This window comes from Aotus nancymaae, unplaced genomic scaffold (assembly GCF_030222135.1).
Source record: "Aotus nancymaae isolate 86718 unplaced genomic scaffold, 86718_ANA_hifiasm-v0.15.2.pri h1tg000028l, whole genome shotgun sequence".
NCBI classification, from domain to species: Eukaryota; Metazoa; Chordata; class Mammalia; order Primates; family Aotidae; genus Aotus; species Aotus nancymaae.
This window is the reverse complement of record NW_026988441.1, coordinates 296,191-313,619: the sequence shown is the minus strand read 5'-3', so window position 1 is coordinate 313,619 and position 17,429 is coordinate 296,191. Positions and strand designations below refer to the sequence as shown.

Genomic DNA, 17,429 nt, shown 5'->3' with positions numbered 1-17,429 from the left:
ATGAATTTTAGGATGAATGAATGAAAAACTGAATCAAGCTGGGTTCGGTGGCTCATGCCTTTAATCCCAGCACTTGGGGAGGCTGAAGTGGGTGGATCACTTGAGGTCAGGAGTTCAAGACCAGCCTGACCAACATGGAAAAACCCCGTCTCTACCAAAAACACAAAAATTAGCCAGGAGTGGTGGCATGTGCCTGTAATCGCAGCTACTCAGGAGGCTGAGGCATGAGAATCGCTTGAACCCAGGAGGTGGAAGTTCCAGTGAGCCGAGATCATGCCACTGTACTCCAGCCTGGGTGACAGAGTGAGACACTCCATCTCAAAAAAAAAAAAAAGAAAAGAAAAAAAAAAGACTTCCCGAATGGGGTAAGGATGAAGCATTGTGTAAAGTTTAAAAGTGCAGGCTTGGTAATCACAATGCCTGGGGTCCTATCTGGCATGGTACTTACGAGCCGTGTGGGCTTGGCTAATTCATTTCACCTCTCTGTACTTGAGTTTTCTTCTCAGGAAAGCAGGGCCTGTGGGGAACCCTCATAATCACTAGTGGGCTAGCGGTATAGCCACTTTGGGAAACAGTCTGGCACTTTCTTAAAAAGTGAATCACACACTTCCCACACAGCCTAGCAATTCTGCTCCTAGAAATCTGCCCCAAAGAAATGAAAACATATGCCCACACAAAGACCTGTTGCCAGGTGTGGTGGCTCACGCTTGTAATCCCAGCACTTTGGGAGGATGGGGCGGGTGGATTACCTGAGGTCAGGGGTTCAAGACCAGCTGGGCCAAGATGGTGAAACCCATCTCTACTAAAAATGCAATAATTAGCCGGCTGTGGTGGTTCACCCCTGTAATCCCAGCTACTCAGGAGGCTGAGGTGGGAGAATTGCTTGAACCTCAGAGGCAAAGCTTGCAGTGAGCCAAGATTGCACCGCTGCACTCCAGCCTGGGCAACAGAGTGAGACCCTGTCTCAAGAAAAAAAAAAAACACTCGTACGTGCATGTTCACAGCAGCATTATTTAAACAGCCAAAGAGTAGGAACAAGCCAAACACTCATCAGTGGATGAGTGGATAAACAATATGTGTTGTATCCACACAATGGAATATTATTCAGCCACAAAAAGGGATAAGGAGGGTGGCTGCAATAGCTCATGCCTTTGATCCCAGCACTTTGGGAGATCAAGGTGGGAGGATTGCTTGAGCCTAGGAGTTGAAGATCAGCTTGGGCAACATAGTGAGACCCATCTGTACAAAAAATAAAAATATTAGACGGGTGTAGCTGTGTACCCTGTGGTCCCATCTACTCAGGAAACTGGGGGGGGACGGGTCACTTGAGATTGAGGCTGCAATGAGCCATGATGGCACCACTGGACTCCAGCCTGGGCAACACAGTGAGACCCCATCTCAACAACAGCAACAGCAACAATGGCAGAAGAGGAAGTAAGTACTGAACCCACACGGCTGACAGTGTGAATAGACTTGAAGGCGTTCTGCTAGGAGGAGGAGGACAGTCGCCAAAGCTGCATATGGCATGATCCATTTATATGCAATGTCTAGAATAGGTTCATCCACAGACATGAAATAGCGGAGTGCTTGCCTGGAGCTGAGGGTGGAAATGGGAAATCACTATTAACAGGCACAGGATGTCTTTTTGGGGTGATTGAAATATTCTTTTTAAAAGTTTTAATTAATTCATTAGTTTATTTATTATTCTTTCTTAGAGACAGGATCTTGTTCTGTGGCCTTGGCTGGAGTGCAGTGACATCGTAGCTCACTGCAGCCTTCAACTCCTGGGCTCAAGCAGTCCTCCCACCTCAGCCTCTCAAGCAATCCTCCCACCTCAGCCTCTCAAGTAACTGGGATTACAGGCACTCACCATCACACCCAGCTAATTTTTTTCAGTGTTTTGTAGAGACAGGGTCTTGCTTTGGTGCCCAGGCTGGTCTCGAACTGTTGGCTTCCAGTGATCCTCCCACCTTGGCTTCCCAAAGTGTAGGGATTGCAGACCTGAGCCACCACACCCAGCCTGGAAATATTCTAAAATTGGAATGTGGCGATAGTTACACAACTCTGTACATTTATTAAAAATTGCCCAGATGCGGTGGCTCACGCCTGTAATCCCAGCACTTTGGGAGGCTGAGGCAGGTAGATCACGGGGTCAGGAGTTCAAGACCAGCCTGGCCAAGATGGTGAAACTCCGTCTCTACTAAAAATACAAAAAAATTAGCAGGGTATGGTACCAGGCACCTGTAATCCCAGCTACTCTGGAGGCTGAGGCAGAGAATTGCTTGAACTTGGGAGGAGGAGGTTGTAGTGAGCCAAAATTGTGCCACTGCACTCCAGCCTGGGTCACAGAGTGAGACTCTGTCTCTCTCTCTCTCTATATATATATATTTTAATCGACTTGTATGACCAAATGGATGAAGTCTATGGCATGTAAATGATACCTCAATAAAGCTGTTTATGAAAATCCAAAACAGAAAACAGCCAATAATAGTATCTATTTTATGGGGCTATTGTGAGGATTAAATGGACTAATCTATGTAATACCCTTGAAACAGACATTGGGTCAACACTTAAGAAGTGGGTTCCTATCATTAACAAATGTGGTTGTGATCACATGTGTAAAATGGTCAGCATAGTGAAAGACAAATGGCAGGTCGTGTTCCCTACATGACCACGACTCCTTCAATAATCACAGGCATTTGGTTACTTAATCATTCTCTCTGTCTGTTCCATGCACCTGGCCTCAGTTTTTCTACCTGCACGGTGAAAAGCTGGGCTCTCTCTCTAAGGCCGCCTTCTCTTTGTCAATGCCGTATTTTGTTCTGAAGTTGTCTCTCTCCTGAGGCGGCAGATCTGCATGGGGAAGGGTGGGCAAACCCACAGGGCAGAGGGGCCCATGGGTCCTGGAGACCAAGATGTGTGCAGGAAGGGGCTTGAGAGTGGGCTGTGTGGTGGGAGCTGATGGGGAGGGTAAGACTGGCCTGGGTCAGGGTTCAAGTACCAGGTCTGCCAACTTGTAACCATGATACCTTGGACAAGGGACTTCCTCTCTGCATCTGGAAAATGGAGAGGGTGTTTCCTGTCTCCCAGTAGAGTGGTGAGGATTCACTGAGATCATGTACCTACCAGCCAGGGAGAATAATAGTTAAAGTACCAACAGCAGCAACTTTTTTTTTTTTTTTTTTTTGCACTCTTGTCACCCAGGCTAGAGTGTGGTGGCGCGATCTCGGCTCACTACAACCTCCGCCTCCCGGGTTCAAGTGATTCTCCTGCCTCAGCCTCCCCAGTAAATGGGATTATAGGCACCTGCCACCACTCTTGGCTAAATTTTTGTATTTTTAATAGAGACGGGGTTTCATCATGTTGGCCACGCTAGTCTCGAACTCCTGACCTCAGACGATCCACCCACCTCAGCCTCCCAAAGTGCTGGGATTACAGGTGTGAGCCACCACGCCCAACCAACAACAACAACTTCTTGCCAGACCCAAGCACTGTCTTCGGCCCTTTCCATGAAGTAAGTCATTTAATACGCAAGGTTCATTTCGTAGGAGCGATTACTAGAGTGGAACAGATGGCTTATTTGCTTGAAGCCCCAATTTGGCCCTTTTATAAATGGAGCTATATAACTTTCTCGTTTGATGGGTTTTGTCCATGATATTGTATGGATCAGGTGTCTGGCCGTGGTAGGCTCTCACTAAATAGGAGCCTACATTTGGATATGGTAACAGGGAGCCACTGAAGGTTCCTGAGGAGAGAGTGGCTTTGATGTAATAAAAGCAGACTTCAGCCTCCCATCTCCCCAGCACTTGAGGCTTGGTTATAGTTTCCTGTAGGAGTAGTTCTTTGGGGGAACCAGTCTCATTTGGTAACCCTAATTTATTTGGTCCAATATTTGGTTATTATTCATCTCCTGAGCTGGGCTGCTGGTGTCACAAGACTGCCCAGATGGTGTCATCAAATACTAGCCCCAACATCCAGCACTGGGCTTAAACTCAGTGATAAACAGTTGCGGTAGGCCAGGCGCGGTGACTCACAACTGTAATCCTAGCACTTCGGGAGGCTGAGGGGGAGGATCACCTGAGACCAGGAGTTGGAAACCAGCTCTGGCAACATAGTGAGACCTCCTCTCTACAAAGAAAAAATTTAAAAATCAGCCAAGCATGGTGATATGCATTTGTAGTCCTAGCTACTCCAGAGGCTGAGGCAGGAGAATTACTTGAGCCCAAGAGATGGAGGCTGCAGTGAGCTATGATTGTCCCACTGCACTCCAGCCTGGGCAACAAAGTGAGGGCCTATTTAAAAAAAAAAATCAGACAAGCTAACCCATATTGAGACTTACTACAAGCTGGCACAGTGCTAAGGGCTCAGCCACTATCATTGAAGGTGGAATTATTTGAAGCTTTCAGTGGTCATCTCCCACCTTGATCCTCAACCCTCAGCGTTCTGGCTTCCCTTCCTCCTTTGATCCATCTAGGATCATCGTCACACTGGGGGACACATCTTCCCTCTCTAAGTCTCAGTTTGTTGTCCTGGAAAATGGGGAGGCTCTGCCCCTTCCTTGCTGTTTCTTTTGGGTGTGCAGATACCGAAGTGGTCAATGTCATTATTTGCGTAGGGCAAGAGAGAACCATTGAAGGTGCTGGGGGCAGGCAGGGTGTCAAGAGAAGGAAAGAGAAGGGTGTTTAAGGGAGTTTAGCTGACAGGTATGCCTCTTCCTTCCATTCCTAGTGCCTAAATAAACGAGTGAAAAAAGAGAGCAACTGGAAGACATGTAGAAATGGAAACTTCCCACCCCACCTCCGATTACTTGCAGTCCCTAAAATATGTAGTAATGGCCAGGTGCAGTGGTTCATGCTGCTAATCCCAGCACTTTGGGAGGCTGCGGCAGGAGGACTGCTTGAGCCCAAGAGTCCAAGACCAGCCTGGGCAACATAGGAAGACACCATCTCCACAAAAATTTTAAACAATTAGCCAAGCATGAGAGTGCACACCTGTAGTCCCAGCTACTTGGGAGGCCGAGGAGGGAGAATCCCTCGAGCCAGGAGGTCGAGGCTGCATTGAGCTATGATTGCACCACTGCACTCCAGCCTGGGCAATAGAGCAAGACCCTGTCTCAAAAAAACAAAAAAAACACAAAAACCAAAAAACATGTAGCACCCACCCACCTCCTAGCCTTTGCCCCTGTTTTTTCTTTGCCTGGTGTTTTTCTTCTCACAGATGCTTCTTTCTTACACCTGGTTCCCTTCATCTTCATTTAAATCAAACACGGCCTCGCCAGAGAAGCCCTGACTCCCCCATCCTGCTCTGCCATCATGCTATCTGGTAGCCCTTATACCCAGTAGCCCTTATACCTGGTGCTATATTGCATTCTGCAGGACTTTTTTCAATGATGTAATGTTCTAGATCTGTGCTGTCAAATATGGCAGCCACCAGCCACGTGAGGTTCTTTGGCCCTTGAAATAGTGTGACTGAGACCAGGCATGGTGGCTCACACCTGTAATCCCAGCACTTGGGGAGGCTGAGGTAGGTGGATCACCTGAGGTCAGGAGCTCAAGACCAGCCTGGCTAACAAGGCAAATCCCTGTGTCTAACTAAAAATACAACAATTAACTGGGTGTGGTGACAGGCTCCTGTAATCCCAGCTACTCAGGAGGCTGAGGCAGGAGAATCACTTGAACCCAAGAGTTGGAGGTTGCAGTGAATCGAGATTGTGCCACTGCACTCCAGCCTGGGTGAAAAAAAAGAAAAGAAAAAAAAGTGTGACTGAAAGACCGAACTTTTACATTTATTTCATCTTAATGACCTTACATTTCCATATTCTAACTTTAAATGGAAATAGCCACGTGTGGCTGCCAGATACCATATTGGACAGTGAAGATGTAGATTATCCCATCATCACAGAAAGTTCTCCCAGACTGGGCAAGGTTCCATCTCTACAAAAAGTTAAACAATTAGCTGGGTGTGGTGGCATGCACCAGGGAGGCTGGGGCAAGAGGACTGCTTGGGTCTGGGAGTTTGAGACTGCAGTGAGCTATGACTGCACCATAGCACGGCAGCCTGGGCAACAGAGTGAGGGAAGAAAAATTGTGGAAACTTTTCTAGGCGGAAAAAAAAGTTATGTTGGATAATGCAGGGCTAGAACTCCAGCTCTTTCAGAGGACGGCATTGGCCTCCTTCTCCTCAGGGCCTAGTGCCACCGCTGGCACAGAGTAGGGCACGGTAGAGATTGAGTGAATAACACGCTCAGAGATTCCACAGGGCAGGGGTGACGATTATCTGTCATCTCACATTCCTGTTTCTTGTGAACCCAGGCTTCAGCGGCTTCTTGCTTAGTTGAGGGCCACGTTTTCTCCGATGCCTCTGTCTCCTTCCTGCTCTGAACCTGAGCTCAGAGTCCGCTGGACAAACCCTAACTCGCCCCAGCGCCCCCAGCCTGCCCCCACCTCCAGAGAATACCTCGGTCTCTCGGGTTTCACGAACTCACATTTATTCACAGACAGACAAAGGGACAAGGACAGACCTTTGCTCACTGGGGACCCCCAGGGTCTCGCAGCTCCGAAGAGGTGATGGTGTCCAGTGTGTGTAATGGGGGACAGGCAGGCGGGGCGTCCCCACCAGTCTCCATCCCTCTGGCCAACTGTCCGCCGCCTTTTTTCCCAAGTCGTCCTGCCTTAAGACACATGTTGGGGTGAGCGGTTCCTAACCAGCATCGGGGGTTCTGGGGGCGGGCCATGGGGAGCGAGGGGCAGTCTGGGACCCCCTACTCCTTAGTGTTAAGGGCGTGAAGGGGACGGGTGGGTGGACAGAGGAGGCGGCTCCTTCAGCTTCCCTCCTCCATTCTGCAAACAGGAGCTCAGGCGGAGTGGCAGAGGGCAGGGCGGCGGAGGTCAGGAGGTCAGGCCCCCCAGCCCGCGCAGGTGAGCCTTGCTGTCTGCCTCTTCTTCCTCCATCTCAAAGGCTGAGTGGTCTTGGCTGTCGAAACAGGAGGCGCTGAGGAAGACAGGGGGAGCCGGCGGGGACTGGGGTGGGGTCCCCGGAGAGGGCGGCTCTTCCTTAATGTTTGCGAGAGGCAGTGGGAGCCCTTCTTCCTCCTGCTCGGTCTTCAGGGACGGCGGCGGCGGCGGCGACGGTGGTGCCTGGGCCTGCAGTGCTTGCAGCGCGGCGGCCCTCTCTAGCTCTGCGCGGTGGCAGCGCTGGTGGCGCAGGAGGCTGTAGGCGCGCGAGAAGCGGCGCGGGCAGCGTGGGCACGGGTGCGGGGCCGGGCCCCCAGCGTGCACCTGTGCGTGGCGCGCCAGGTCGGCCAGGCGCTTGAACTCCCGCTGGCAGCGCACGCACTGGAAGGGGCGCGCTCCCGAGTGGGTCACCCCGTGCTGCCGCAGGTGCGCGCGGCGCCTGAACCCTTTGCCGCACTCCGGGCACCAGAAGCGTGGCTCCCCGGCCGGGGGCCGGGCCTGGGCGGCGTCGCCTCCGTTCTGCCCGCCTCCTCCGCCTTCCGAGGCACCCCCGCACTCCGCCCCCTCGCTCCCCTCTGGCCCCTTCGCTGAGTTCCGTGCCCCCGAGGCCTTGTCGTCCTTCTTGCCCGCCGCGGGCAGCGGGGCCAGCAAGCTGAGTGGGCCGTGGACGCGGCGGTGCTGGCGGAGGTAGGAGGCGAGGCGGAAGGCCAGGCCGCAGTCTGGACACACGAAAGGGCGGTCGGTGGAATGGACCAGCCGGTGGCGCGACAGGGACCAGGGCCTGGCGAAGGCCTTGAGGCAGATGGAGCACTGGTGTCGCTTGGGGCGCGGCGGGGGTCCCCCTTCACCCTCCTGTTCGCCCTCGGGGCGCAGACACGGGTGCGCCTTGAGCTCGCCCTTGGTGGCGAAGGCCTCGCGGCAGCGCAGGCACAGCAGTGTCCAGTCCGCCTGGAGCAGGACCTGTTTCTCCTCCTGCCGCCCGGCCGCCAGCGCCAGTTCGGCCCTCAGCTCTGCGGCCCCGGCCTCGGCCTCCTCCGACTCCGACTCTCGGGGCTCCGCGGCGCTGGTGGGCGCAGCCAGCGTGGCCGGCTCCCCCGCAGGCCACGTCTCGGGCCACACTGCGGCCACCTCCTCCTCCGCGGCCCCCGCCGCAGCAGTGGTGGGCTGTTCCGCGCCCTCGTCCTGCGGGCCCCAGCTGGACTCGGCCCCCTCCTTGGCCACCCTCTCGATGGCCAGCTCGACCTCGCCGCCCGCGTGCTCCTGAGCCAGGTGGCGCCTGAGCTGGGCGGGCTCCGGGAAGGTGCGGGGGCAGGCGGCACAGCGCAGCGGGGGCTGGGGCCCGTGGCCCCGCAGGTGGCGGGAGAGGTGGGCCGGCCGGCGGAAGGCCTTGGGGCACAGCGGGCAGGCGTGGGGCCGGAGCCCCGAGTGGCTCAGCCGGTGCCGGGAGAGGTAGTAGGGGAAGCGGAAGAGGCGGCCGCAGGTGGGGCAGGGCAGGGGCGCCCGAGGGGCTCCAGCGCCCCCCCTGCCACGGCCACGGCCTCGACCACGGCCTCGGCCACGGCCACGGCCTCGGCCACGGTGAGGCGGGCTGCCCTGGGCAGGCGGAGGAGGCTGCGGATCCATGCCTGTCGGGAGAGAGGGAGAGATGGGAAGGGGGACAGAGATAAAGAGAAGTGCGTGGGGTGTGGCAGAGAGAGAAGCAGAGACAGAGACAGTCGGAGATAAAGAGGCAGAGAGGGCCAGGTATTCAGCCAGGGGAGAGAGATTTGAGACAGAGACAAAGGTGAGAGACACGGAGGCGAGGAGGCAGAGATGCAGAGACAGGGAGAGAGGCAGAGATCAGAGACAGAGCAGGGAACAGAGACAGGGGAAGGCAGAGGTGGGAGACACAGCGAAGTGCAGATGGACAGACAGAGACCAGGAGACACAGAAAGACAGGATGGTGAACGGCAGAGCAGAGAAGAGAGGGAGGAGAGCGAGGAACACCCAGCAGAGAGACAGAGACACAGAGAAGAGGAAACAAAGAGACTTGGAGACCCAGAGGCAGAGATAGTGCAAGCGGAGCGATCAGGAGAGCAGCGGTGGGTTGGAGGCTGGGGAGATGGAGACAGACACAGAGGGAGTGAGACAGGGTAGAGGCACAGAGGGGGCAAAGTCAGTGACCCGCTTCTGCTCCAGGCCCCCCGGCCAGGCTGAACGTTTCGGGAGGGGCTGGGACACAGCCCATGGGGCCTGAGTGGAGGGGTGGGATTCGAAGCCAGTAGGCCCCGGAAATGGAGCGTGTGCCCAGACGCCAGGGGCTGGGAGAGGCCGGGGAGTAGGAGGGCTCAGACTTCTGGTCTGAGTTGGGAGGGGGCTGGGGGCCCAGACTCTTGGGACTGAGGGAGGTGGGAGCTGGAGATTGAGACCCCTGGGTCCAGGCCGGGACGGATTGGGGAATCTGTTATGGAGGAGGTGTGGATTCCTGGGTCCCGGTGGAGGAGGGGCTGGGGAGGGGGCTGGGCTCCCAGGACAAGGGGGAGGTGCGGGCTGGGGACCCAGCTGCCCGGAATCCCCAGGGAGGAGGCAGCTGAGGACTGGACCCCTGGACCCGGGAGGGAGGCTGGTGGGGTCAGGGGTCCCAGGTCCCAGAGGGGGGCCAGTCTCCTCTGGGCCAAGCCTGCAGCTCCCCGAAGGCATGATCAGCAGAATTGGGGCCGGGCCGAGGCCTTGAGGATTTCTCAGCCCCGGGCCTGGGGCTCGGCCCTGGTCGCTGGGGCCGGGTTCTTACCTGGCCTCCTTGGCTCCTTTCTTCCTTCCCCACGGCCGGCCAAACGCGGACGGTGGTGGCGGGGAGGGAGGGGGGACCCGAGTGTGGTGGGGGGTGGAGGAGGAGGCTGGGCTCGGTGTCACCGCCTAAGCCTTCCCCCCGGAAACCCAGCCTTCCGTCGGAGCCTGAAAGAGGAAAGACTGGCTAGGAAGCCGGAAGCGGGAGGACGGGGGACCCAGGGAGGGGAGGGAGGGCAGTTTGCACCACAGGGTCCTGTGAGGGGAGGGGGCTGGGGGCCTGTCCCCCGGGCTCCCAGAGAGCAGCGGGTGCTGAGGGGCCTGGGACGCTGGATCCAGCTACCCCCGGCTCCCCAACACACACACACACACACACACACACACACACACACACTCTCTCTCTCATTCATTCCTTCAACAAATACACATTTATCAAGTCCTGTCTGTGCCAGGCACTGTGTCAAGCCGAGGGGGTGGCTGGGGGAGGAAGATGAATGAAGCAGTGACAGAGGCTTCAGAAAATACCGGCACTCTGGATTAGAACCTGGCTCCAGCCTTCCCTTGGCTGCCTGCGTGAAGGACTCTCCCACCTTAAGCCTCAGTTTCCCCTTTGTGATAAGCCCCTGCATACAGTCATTTGACCCTAAGTGACCAATATTTACTGACTATCTACTACGGGCCAGCCTGCATATATTTTGTTACATATACGCATATTCCCTGGGACCTTAGCAACCAATGTTTACTGAGCACCTACTATGGGCTGGCGCTGTCCTTGGTGCTGGAGCCACAGTAGCAAAACCAGAGGCCATTCGACCCTGTCCCCAGCGAGTTCATGGTCTGATGGGGAAGGCAGACAGACACGGATCAGACACGCTGGAGTGCGTGTGGGGGAATGTGTGCTCCAAGGCAGGAAACTGCTATGGGAATGCAGAGAACAGAAGGCACTGAGCTGAGACCACACTGGGAGGAGGTGATTCCTGAGGTCTTCCTGGAGGCAGCAATATTTCAGCTGAAATTGGCAGAATGAAACCCACCTGGCCACATCTCAAAAACCTAATGTGGAGGAGAAAAGGCATTTTGCAGGAGTATACCCGCAGCTTGACTCTGTTTGTTTAAGGTTACATTCCTGCCAAACAGTGTGAATGAGATTGTGAGCAAACAGGTCCTTCAAACCCAGCTGGGGCAAGTAGAATTGGAACAGTCTTACCAAGCCAGCAATTCCAGGAATTTATTCTTCAGCGATATCTACTCGAAACTACACAAAATAATGTCTCTACCAGGTTAATCATTGCAGTACTGCACATCACTGCAAACGGCTGAAAACAAGCTAAACTCCCATCTGTAGGAGATTTGAGTAATAAATCATGACTGATCCATGCAGTGGAATACTAGGTGTCCATAAAAAAGAACAAAGAAGCTCGCTGTGTGAATATATGGAAAGTCTCCAAGTGATAACCTGTAGAAGAGAAAAAAAGGAAGGCCGAGTACAGCCTGCAGCCTGTTCTGGGCTTGTGTGTGTTCTGGGATTGTGTCCAGAAGAACTGGAACAAGAGGAAGAAACTGAAACTGGCAACATAGGCTAACTTCTAGGACAGAAACTTACTACACTCTATCCTTTTTATCCTTTTGTTCTTTATTATTATTATTATTATTTGAGACCGGCTCTCCCTCTGTTGCCCAGGCTGCCTGGAGAGAGTGCAGTAGCATGATCTCAGCTCACTGCAGCCTCGACCTCGCGGGCTGAAGCAGTCCTCCCACCTCCGCCTCCTGAGTAGCTGGGACTACAGGAGTGTGCCACCACATCTGGCTAATTTTTGTATATTTTGTAGACATGGGGTCTCCCTATGTTGCCCAGGCTGGGCTAGAGCTCCTGGGCTTAAATGATCCACCTGCCTCAGCCTCCCAAAGTGGTGGAATTACAGATATTAGCCACTGTGCCCAGCCTTTTGTACTTTTTGAATGTGAAACAGAGCAAATGTGTTATACACTCAAAAAAGTAAAGGAGGCCAGGTGTGGTGGCTCATGCCTGTAATCTCGGAACTTTGGGAGGCCAAGGTGGGCAGATCACCTGAGGTCAGGAGTTCAAGACTAGCCTGGACAACATGGAGAAACTCCATCTCTACAAAAATACAAAAATTAGCCGGGCGTGGTGGTGTACGCCTGTAATCCCAGCTACTCAGGAGGCTGAGGTGGGAGAATCGCTTGAACCCAGAAGGTGGAGGTTGCAGTGAGCCGAGATCGTGCCATTGCACTCCAGCCTGGGCAACAACAGTGAAACTCCATTTCAAAAAAATAAAAGAAAGAGTCTGGAACTAAACATTGTGGATAGTTGTGCAACATTTACTTAAAGCCATTGAGCTGTGTGCTTTAAAATGGTTAAAATTGTAAGTTTTATGTGTGTTTTACAAAAAAAAAGTTAAAACATACACCCATATTCTGCTTGCCAGCTCTAAAATATTAGGGATACAACTGACTCCCCATGGGCCACCCCCTCCAAAATTTGATTGCCTCTCCTATCTCAAACATAACTTCTTTCTTGAATTTGATGCCCATTATTACCATGAATATTTTTAAACTTTTATTCCATGGTATATATTCTTTAAAATACGGTATAACGGACAAGGTGCTTTAAAAAAGCATGCTCCTGGTCTAGGCACGGTGGCTAATGCCTGTAATCCCAGCACTTTGGGAGGCTGAAGTGGAAGGATTGCTTGAGCTCAGGAATTCAAAACTAGCCTGGGCAACATAGTGAGACCCCATCCCTATATCATTTTTTTAAAAATCATCCTGCTGATCCACTATCATTTCTTCTATCTCTCTGTGAAGTGGAATTTCTTCTTCTTCTTTTTTTTTTTTCTTGAGACGAAGTCTTACTCTGTAGCCCAGGCTGGAGTGTGATGGTATGATCTCCATTCACTTCAGCCTCTGTCTCCCAGGTCCCAGTTCAAGCAATTCTCTTGCCTCAGCCTCCCAAGTAGCTGGGATTACAGGCATGAGCCACCATGCCCAGCCAATTTTTGTATTTTTAGTAAAGATGGGGTTTCACCATGTTGGCCAAGCTAGTCTCGAACTCCTGACCTCATGATTTGCCCGCCTTGGCCTCCCAAAGTGCTGGGATTACAGGCGTGAGTCAACGCGCCCGGCCCAGAACTCTTTACTTCTTTCCTTTTCTTTTTTTTGAGATGGGGGTCTCACTCTGTCTCACAGGCTGGAGTGCTGTGACAACATCATAGTTCATGGGAGCCTCAAACTCCTGGGGTCAAGTGATCTTCCTGCCTTAGCCTCCCAAGTAGCTGAAACTAAAGGTGTTCACCTGGCTGGCCTGCCTGCCTGCCTGCCTTCCTCCCTCCCTTCTCTCTCTCTCTCTTCCTTCCTTCCTTCCCTCCTCCCTTCCTCCCTTCTTTCCTCTCTTTCTTTTCTTTCTTTTCTTTTTTGTAGATATGGGATCTTGATTTGTTGCCCAGCCTGTTCTGAACTCTTGGTCTCAAGCAATCCTCCCACCTGAGCCTCCTGAAGTGCTAGGATTACAGGCATGTGCCAGCATGCTCAGCCTAGTTCCAGAACTTTTTCATCAGCCCAAACAACCCTAAGCCCATTAGCAGTCATTCCTGCACTCCCTTCTATCCCTGGCCCTTGTCAGCTCACAATCAGCTTTCTGTCTCTATGAATTTGCCTATTCTGGACATTTCATATAAGTGAAAGCAAACAACATGTGTTCCTTTGTGACTAGCTTCTTAAATTTGCATAAAAGTTTTCCTCCTCCCCCTCAAAGGACATTGCCCACCTTTTTAAAAACTGAGAGATGGTCTTTCTCTGTCACCCAGGCAGGAGTGCATTGGCACAATCATAGCTCACTGCAACCACCACCTCTGGGGTTCAAGAGATTCTCCCGCCTCAGTCTCCCAGATAGCTGAGACTACAGGCATGCACCACCACACCGGGCTAATTTTTGTTTCTGGTAGAGATGGGGTCTTGCCATGTTGCCCAGGGTGGTCTTGAACTCCTGGGCTCAGATGACCAGCCCACCTCGGTCTCCTAAAGCACTGGGATTACAGGCGTGAGCCACTACGCGTGGCCAGCACAATGCTTCTAAGGTTCATCGGTGCCCTAGCATGAGTCAGTGCTTCATTCCTTTCTGTGGCTGAATAGTATTCCATTTCATGAGTGCAGTCATCCCTCGGTGTCCACAGGGGATTGGTTCCAGGACTGTCCTCGGATTCCAAATCCCTGAGTGACGGAGTCCTTTACAGCCTCCTATCTAAGGGTACAGAACCCATGGATGTGGAGGGCCGCTGTCACCTGCATTTTCTTTATCCATTCATTTGTTGATGGACATTGGGGTTGCGTCTATCTTTGGGCTGTTGTGAATAGTGTTGTTATAAACATTTGTGTATACATTTTTGTTTGAACAGCTGTTAATTCTTTTGGGTATATATCAAGGATGTGTGTGCTATTTTATCATCTATATTTTGAAGGTTTGAAAGATAGAGGAGGAGAAAGAAGAGGAGGGGGGGAGGAGAAATAATAATGAATTCGGGAATGGAGGTGATAGAAAAGAAAACTTTAAGCACAGAGCACAGCACATGGAAGGGGGTTTGGTCTCTGCTTCCCCAGCACGTGGCGAGGGATGGGGCTGGGGGTCTCGTATTAAGGCCATAAAGGAGGCCAGTGTGCTGGAGAGAGGCCAGAGCTGCACCCAGCTACCGTGCCGGGCCTCCTAGTCCAGGCTAAGCTTGGACTCACTCCGGGTGCACTGAGAAGCCATTGAAAAGGTTTTAGAGTCACATGATCCGATTAGTGTTTTAGAGAAATTCCTGTGGGACCCGCGTGCTGGCTGGGCCGGATGCGGGAGAGACCGAGGCGGGGAGCCGGCAGGAGGCAGGGCTCGGGCCCAGGTGCTAGAGGGAGGCCTGGGCCCCACGACCTCCGGCTGGGAAGGCGGCTCCCTGAGCCGGGGGCGGGGCTTGTCGCTGATTGGCTGAGGGCTGGACTCAGGATGCCAATCCCACCGTCTCCCCCTCCTCATTGGCTCTCCTGCTTCCAGCCCCCCTCCCGTCCAGCCTCCAGCACCCAGAAATCACATCATCTCACTCTTGAGCCCAACACCCTCGTGTCCATGGCTCCCCATCTCCCTTGGAATAAAACCCAGAGCTTCCCTTCTGACCCCACGCCCACTCCCGCCCCCAAGGCTCTGCTTGCCGGGACCCGGGGCCTCCCTCCCTCCTTTCCTACCTCTCTCTCCGCGTCGCACCGCCCTCTGCGCTCTGAAGGGACTCAGGGCCTTTGCACTTGGGGTTGCCCGGGCCTGGAACGCTCTGCCGAGGTTTCCATCCAGCTTCTTACGTCCCTCACTTCTTACGTCCCTTATGTCTTGTCCACCCAAGTTAAAATAACCTCCTGTCACCCTCTAGCCCGCACTCTGCCTTAATTTTCTTTTCTCTTTTCTTTTTTCTCTCTCTTTCTTTCTTTCTTGTCAGAGTTATTTTATTTTATTTATTGTTAGAGTCTTGCTCTGTGGCCCAGGCTGGAGTCAATGGCACGATCTCAGCTCACTGCAACCTCCACCTTCCGGGTTCAAGCAATTCTCCTGCCTCAGCCTCCCGAGTAGCTGTGACTACAGGCGCCCGACAGCACGCGCAGCTAGGTTTGTTTGTTTGTTTGTTTTGTATTTTTAGTAGAGACAAGGTTTCCCCATGTTGGCCAGGCTGGTCTCGAACTCCTGACCTCAAGTGATCCACCCACGTCGGTCTCCCAAAGTGCTGACATTACAGGCGTGAGCCACCAAGCCCGGCCTTTAATTTTCAACATGGTACGTATCACGAACACACGCTAGCAACGTGTGACTGTCCAGTGGATTGCCTATCTCCCCTCCCACTAGAATTAAAACTCCACGAGGGCAGGGGCTTGTTTTGCTTGTCTGCTTAACGGCTCTGCCTACAGGTGGCTGCCCGAGACAGACAAGTGGCTTAACAAGCATTTGTGGATGTATAAAAAGGGATGAAGGGCGGGGAGGAGTGAGGGGCACTTGGGCTTCGGTACTGAGATCTGAGGCCGTCCCTGAAAGGAAGCAGGCTGGGGCGGCCGAGGGAAACGCCACTCAGCTCCAAGGTCTGCACGCAGGAATCAGCTTGCCAAACACAGGCGTGGGAGTTGCCGGCCTCTGGCTTGTAATTAATGCTTTGCAGCGGTTGAAATCGTCCTCAGGGTAAAATTCCCGCTCCGGTCCCCTCCTCACCCCCAGCCTCAATCAGCGCATCTATAAAATGGGGCCACCATGTGACGCGTTAGGTACAGCGTCCAGCCCAGCACCGGGCACTTGTGAGACACTCTGGAGATGGGGTGAGTCCCTCTCGTTACTGCCTCAGAAGAGAAAGGACTGTGGTGCAGGTGAAAGGGGTGGGAACCTCAGCCTCGCGAGGCCCCTATTCTTTACTCCCTAGGCGGCAGCCGTCTCCATGGCAACGCTGGCGCCTTTCCATTGCGCATCTCCCGAGCTGAGCCTGTCTCTAAGCCCGTCTCGCAGTGGGCGGGTCTTGTCCCTGGGGGCGGTGCCTGCTTCGAAGGGGGCGGGTCTTGTTTCTCGACGGGAGATACTTTTTTTTTTTCTTTAAGACGGAGTTTCGCTCTTGTTGCCCAGACTGGAGTACAATGGCGAGATCTCGGCTCACCGCAACCTCTGCCTCCCGGGTTCAAGCGATTCACCTGCCTCAGCCTCCCAGGTACCTGGGATTACAGGCATGCACCACCACGACCGGCTAATTTTGTATTTTTAGTAGAGACGGGGGTTTCTCCACGGTGATCAGGTTGGTCTCGAACTCTTGGACTCAAGTAATCCTCCTGCCTTGGCCTCCCAAAGTGCTGAGATCATAGCTCACTGCAACCTGGACCTCCTGAGCTCAAGCAATCCTCCCAGCTCAGCCTCCCAAGTAACTGGGACTACAGGCATATGTCACCACACCCGGGTTTTTTTTTTTTGTTTTGTGTTTTGTTTTTTGTTTTGTGGAGACAGGATCTCACTATATTGCCCAGACTGTTCTCTAATTCCTGAGCTCAAGCTATCCTCCTGCCTCGGCCTCCCAAATTGTTGGGATTACAGACATGAGCCAACTTGCCTTGCCTGAAATATTTTCTTTGTGAAATATAAGACACACAGATTTTTAAAAAATGCACATACTGGCTTGTTTGCAACAACAACAACAAAAAATAGCTGTGTACCTCATACTGGCTTGTTTGCAAAAAAATGTACGATACAAACACACAATTGAATAAATAATTATACATGATTATCAGATTAAGTACTAGAATTTTGTCAACTATCAGCAACCCTGGAAACTTTTAGGAAATCCCCTCCCGCTTGACTCGTCCAGCCCACTATTCTGAGTTTTACGGGACAATGTCGCCCTTGCTTTTTTGTATGGTTTACTACTGACAATGTATCCTAAACAATAAATTACGGTTTAGTTTTACTTGCATTAGAATGGGTTTGTTTTTTGTTTTGGAGACAGGATCTCTCTCTGTCGCCCAGGTTGTAGTGCAGTGGCATGATCTTGGCTCACTGCAACCTCCGCCCCCGCCCCCCATCATGCTCCAGCGATCCTCCGGTCTCAGCCCCCGCAAGTAGCTGGGACTACAGGCACAGGCCACCACACCTGGCTATATTTTGTATTTTTACTAGAAACAGGGGTCTTGCCATGTTGCCCAGGCTGGTCT

At 53.0% G+C, this 17,429-nt stretch overlaps 1 protein-coding gene and 1 long non-coding RNA gene across 3 annotated transcripts; one reads left to right on the top strand and one right to left on the bottom strand.

Moving 5' to 3' along the window:
- Positions 1 to 6,465: 6,465 nt before the first annotated feature.
- On the bottom strand, positions 6,466 to 9,777 carry ZNF579 (zinc finger protein 579). 2 transcript variants are annotated; one of them, XM_064380660.1, is made up of 2 exons: positions 9,724 to 9,777; positions 6,466 to 8,578 (listed from the first exon to the last, which is right to left on the bottom strand). In XM_064380660.1, the coding sequence occupies exon 2, from the start codon at positions 8,574 to 8,576 to the stop codon at positions 6,888 to 6,890; it is 1,689 nt and encodes a 562-aa protein (XP_064236730.1). In that variant the 5' UTR covers positions 8,577 to 8,578; positions 9,724 to 9,777; the 3' UTR covers positions 6,466 to 6,887. The 2 variants fall into 2 exon arrangements, with proteins under 2 accessions (XP_064236730.1, XP_064236729.1); XM_064380659.1 differs by having other exon boundaries at positions 6,466 to 9,046; positions 9,724 to 9,770.
- A 5,028-nt stretch (positions 9,778 to 14,805) lies between these two features.
- On the top strand, positions 14,806 to 17,191 carry LOC135276643 (uncharacterized). Its single transcript, XR_010344181.1, has 2 exons — positions 14,806 to 15,042; positions 15,223 to 17,191. It is a non-coding gene; the product is annotated as an uncharacterized LOC135276643 (long non-coding RNA).
- The last annotated feature ends 238 nt before the right edge of the window (positions 17,192 to 17,429 follow it).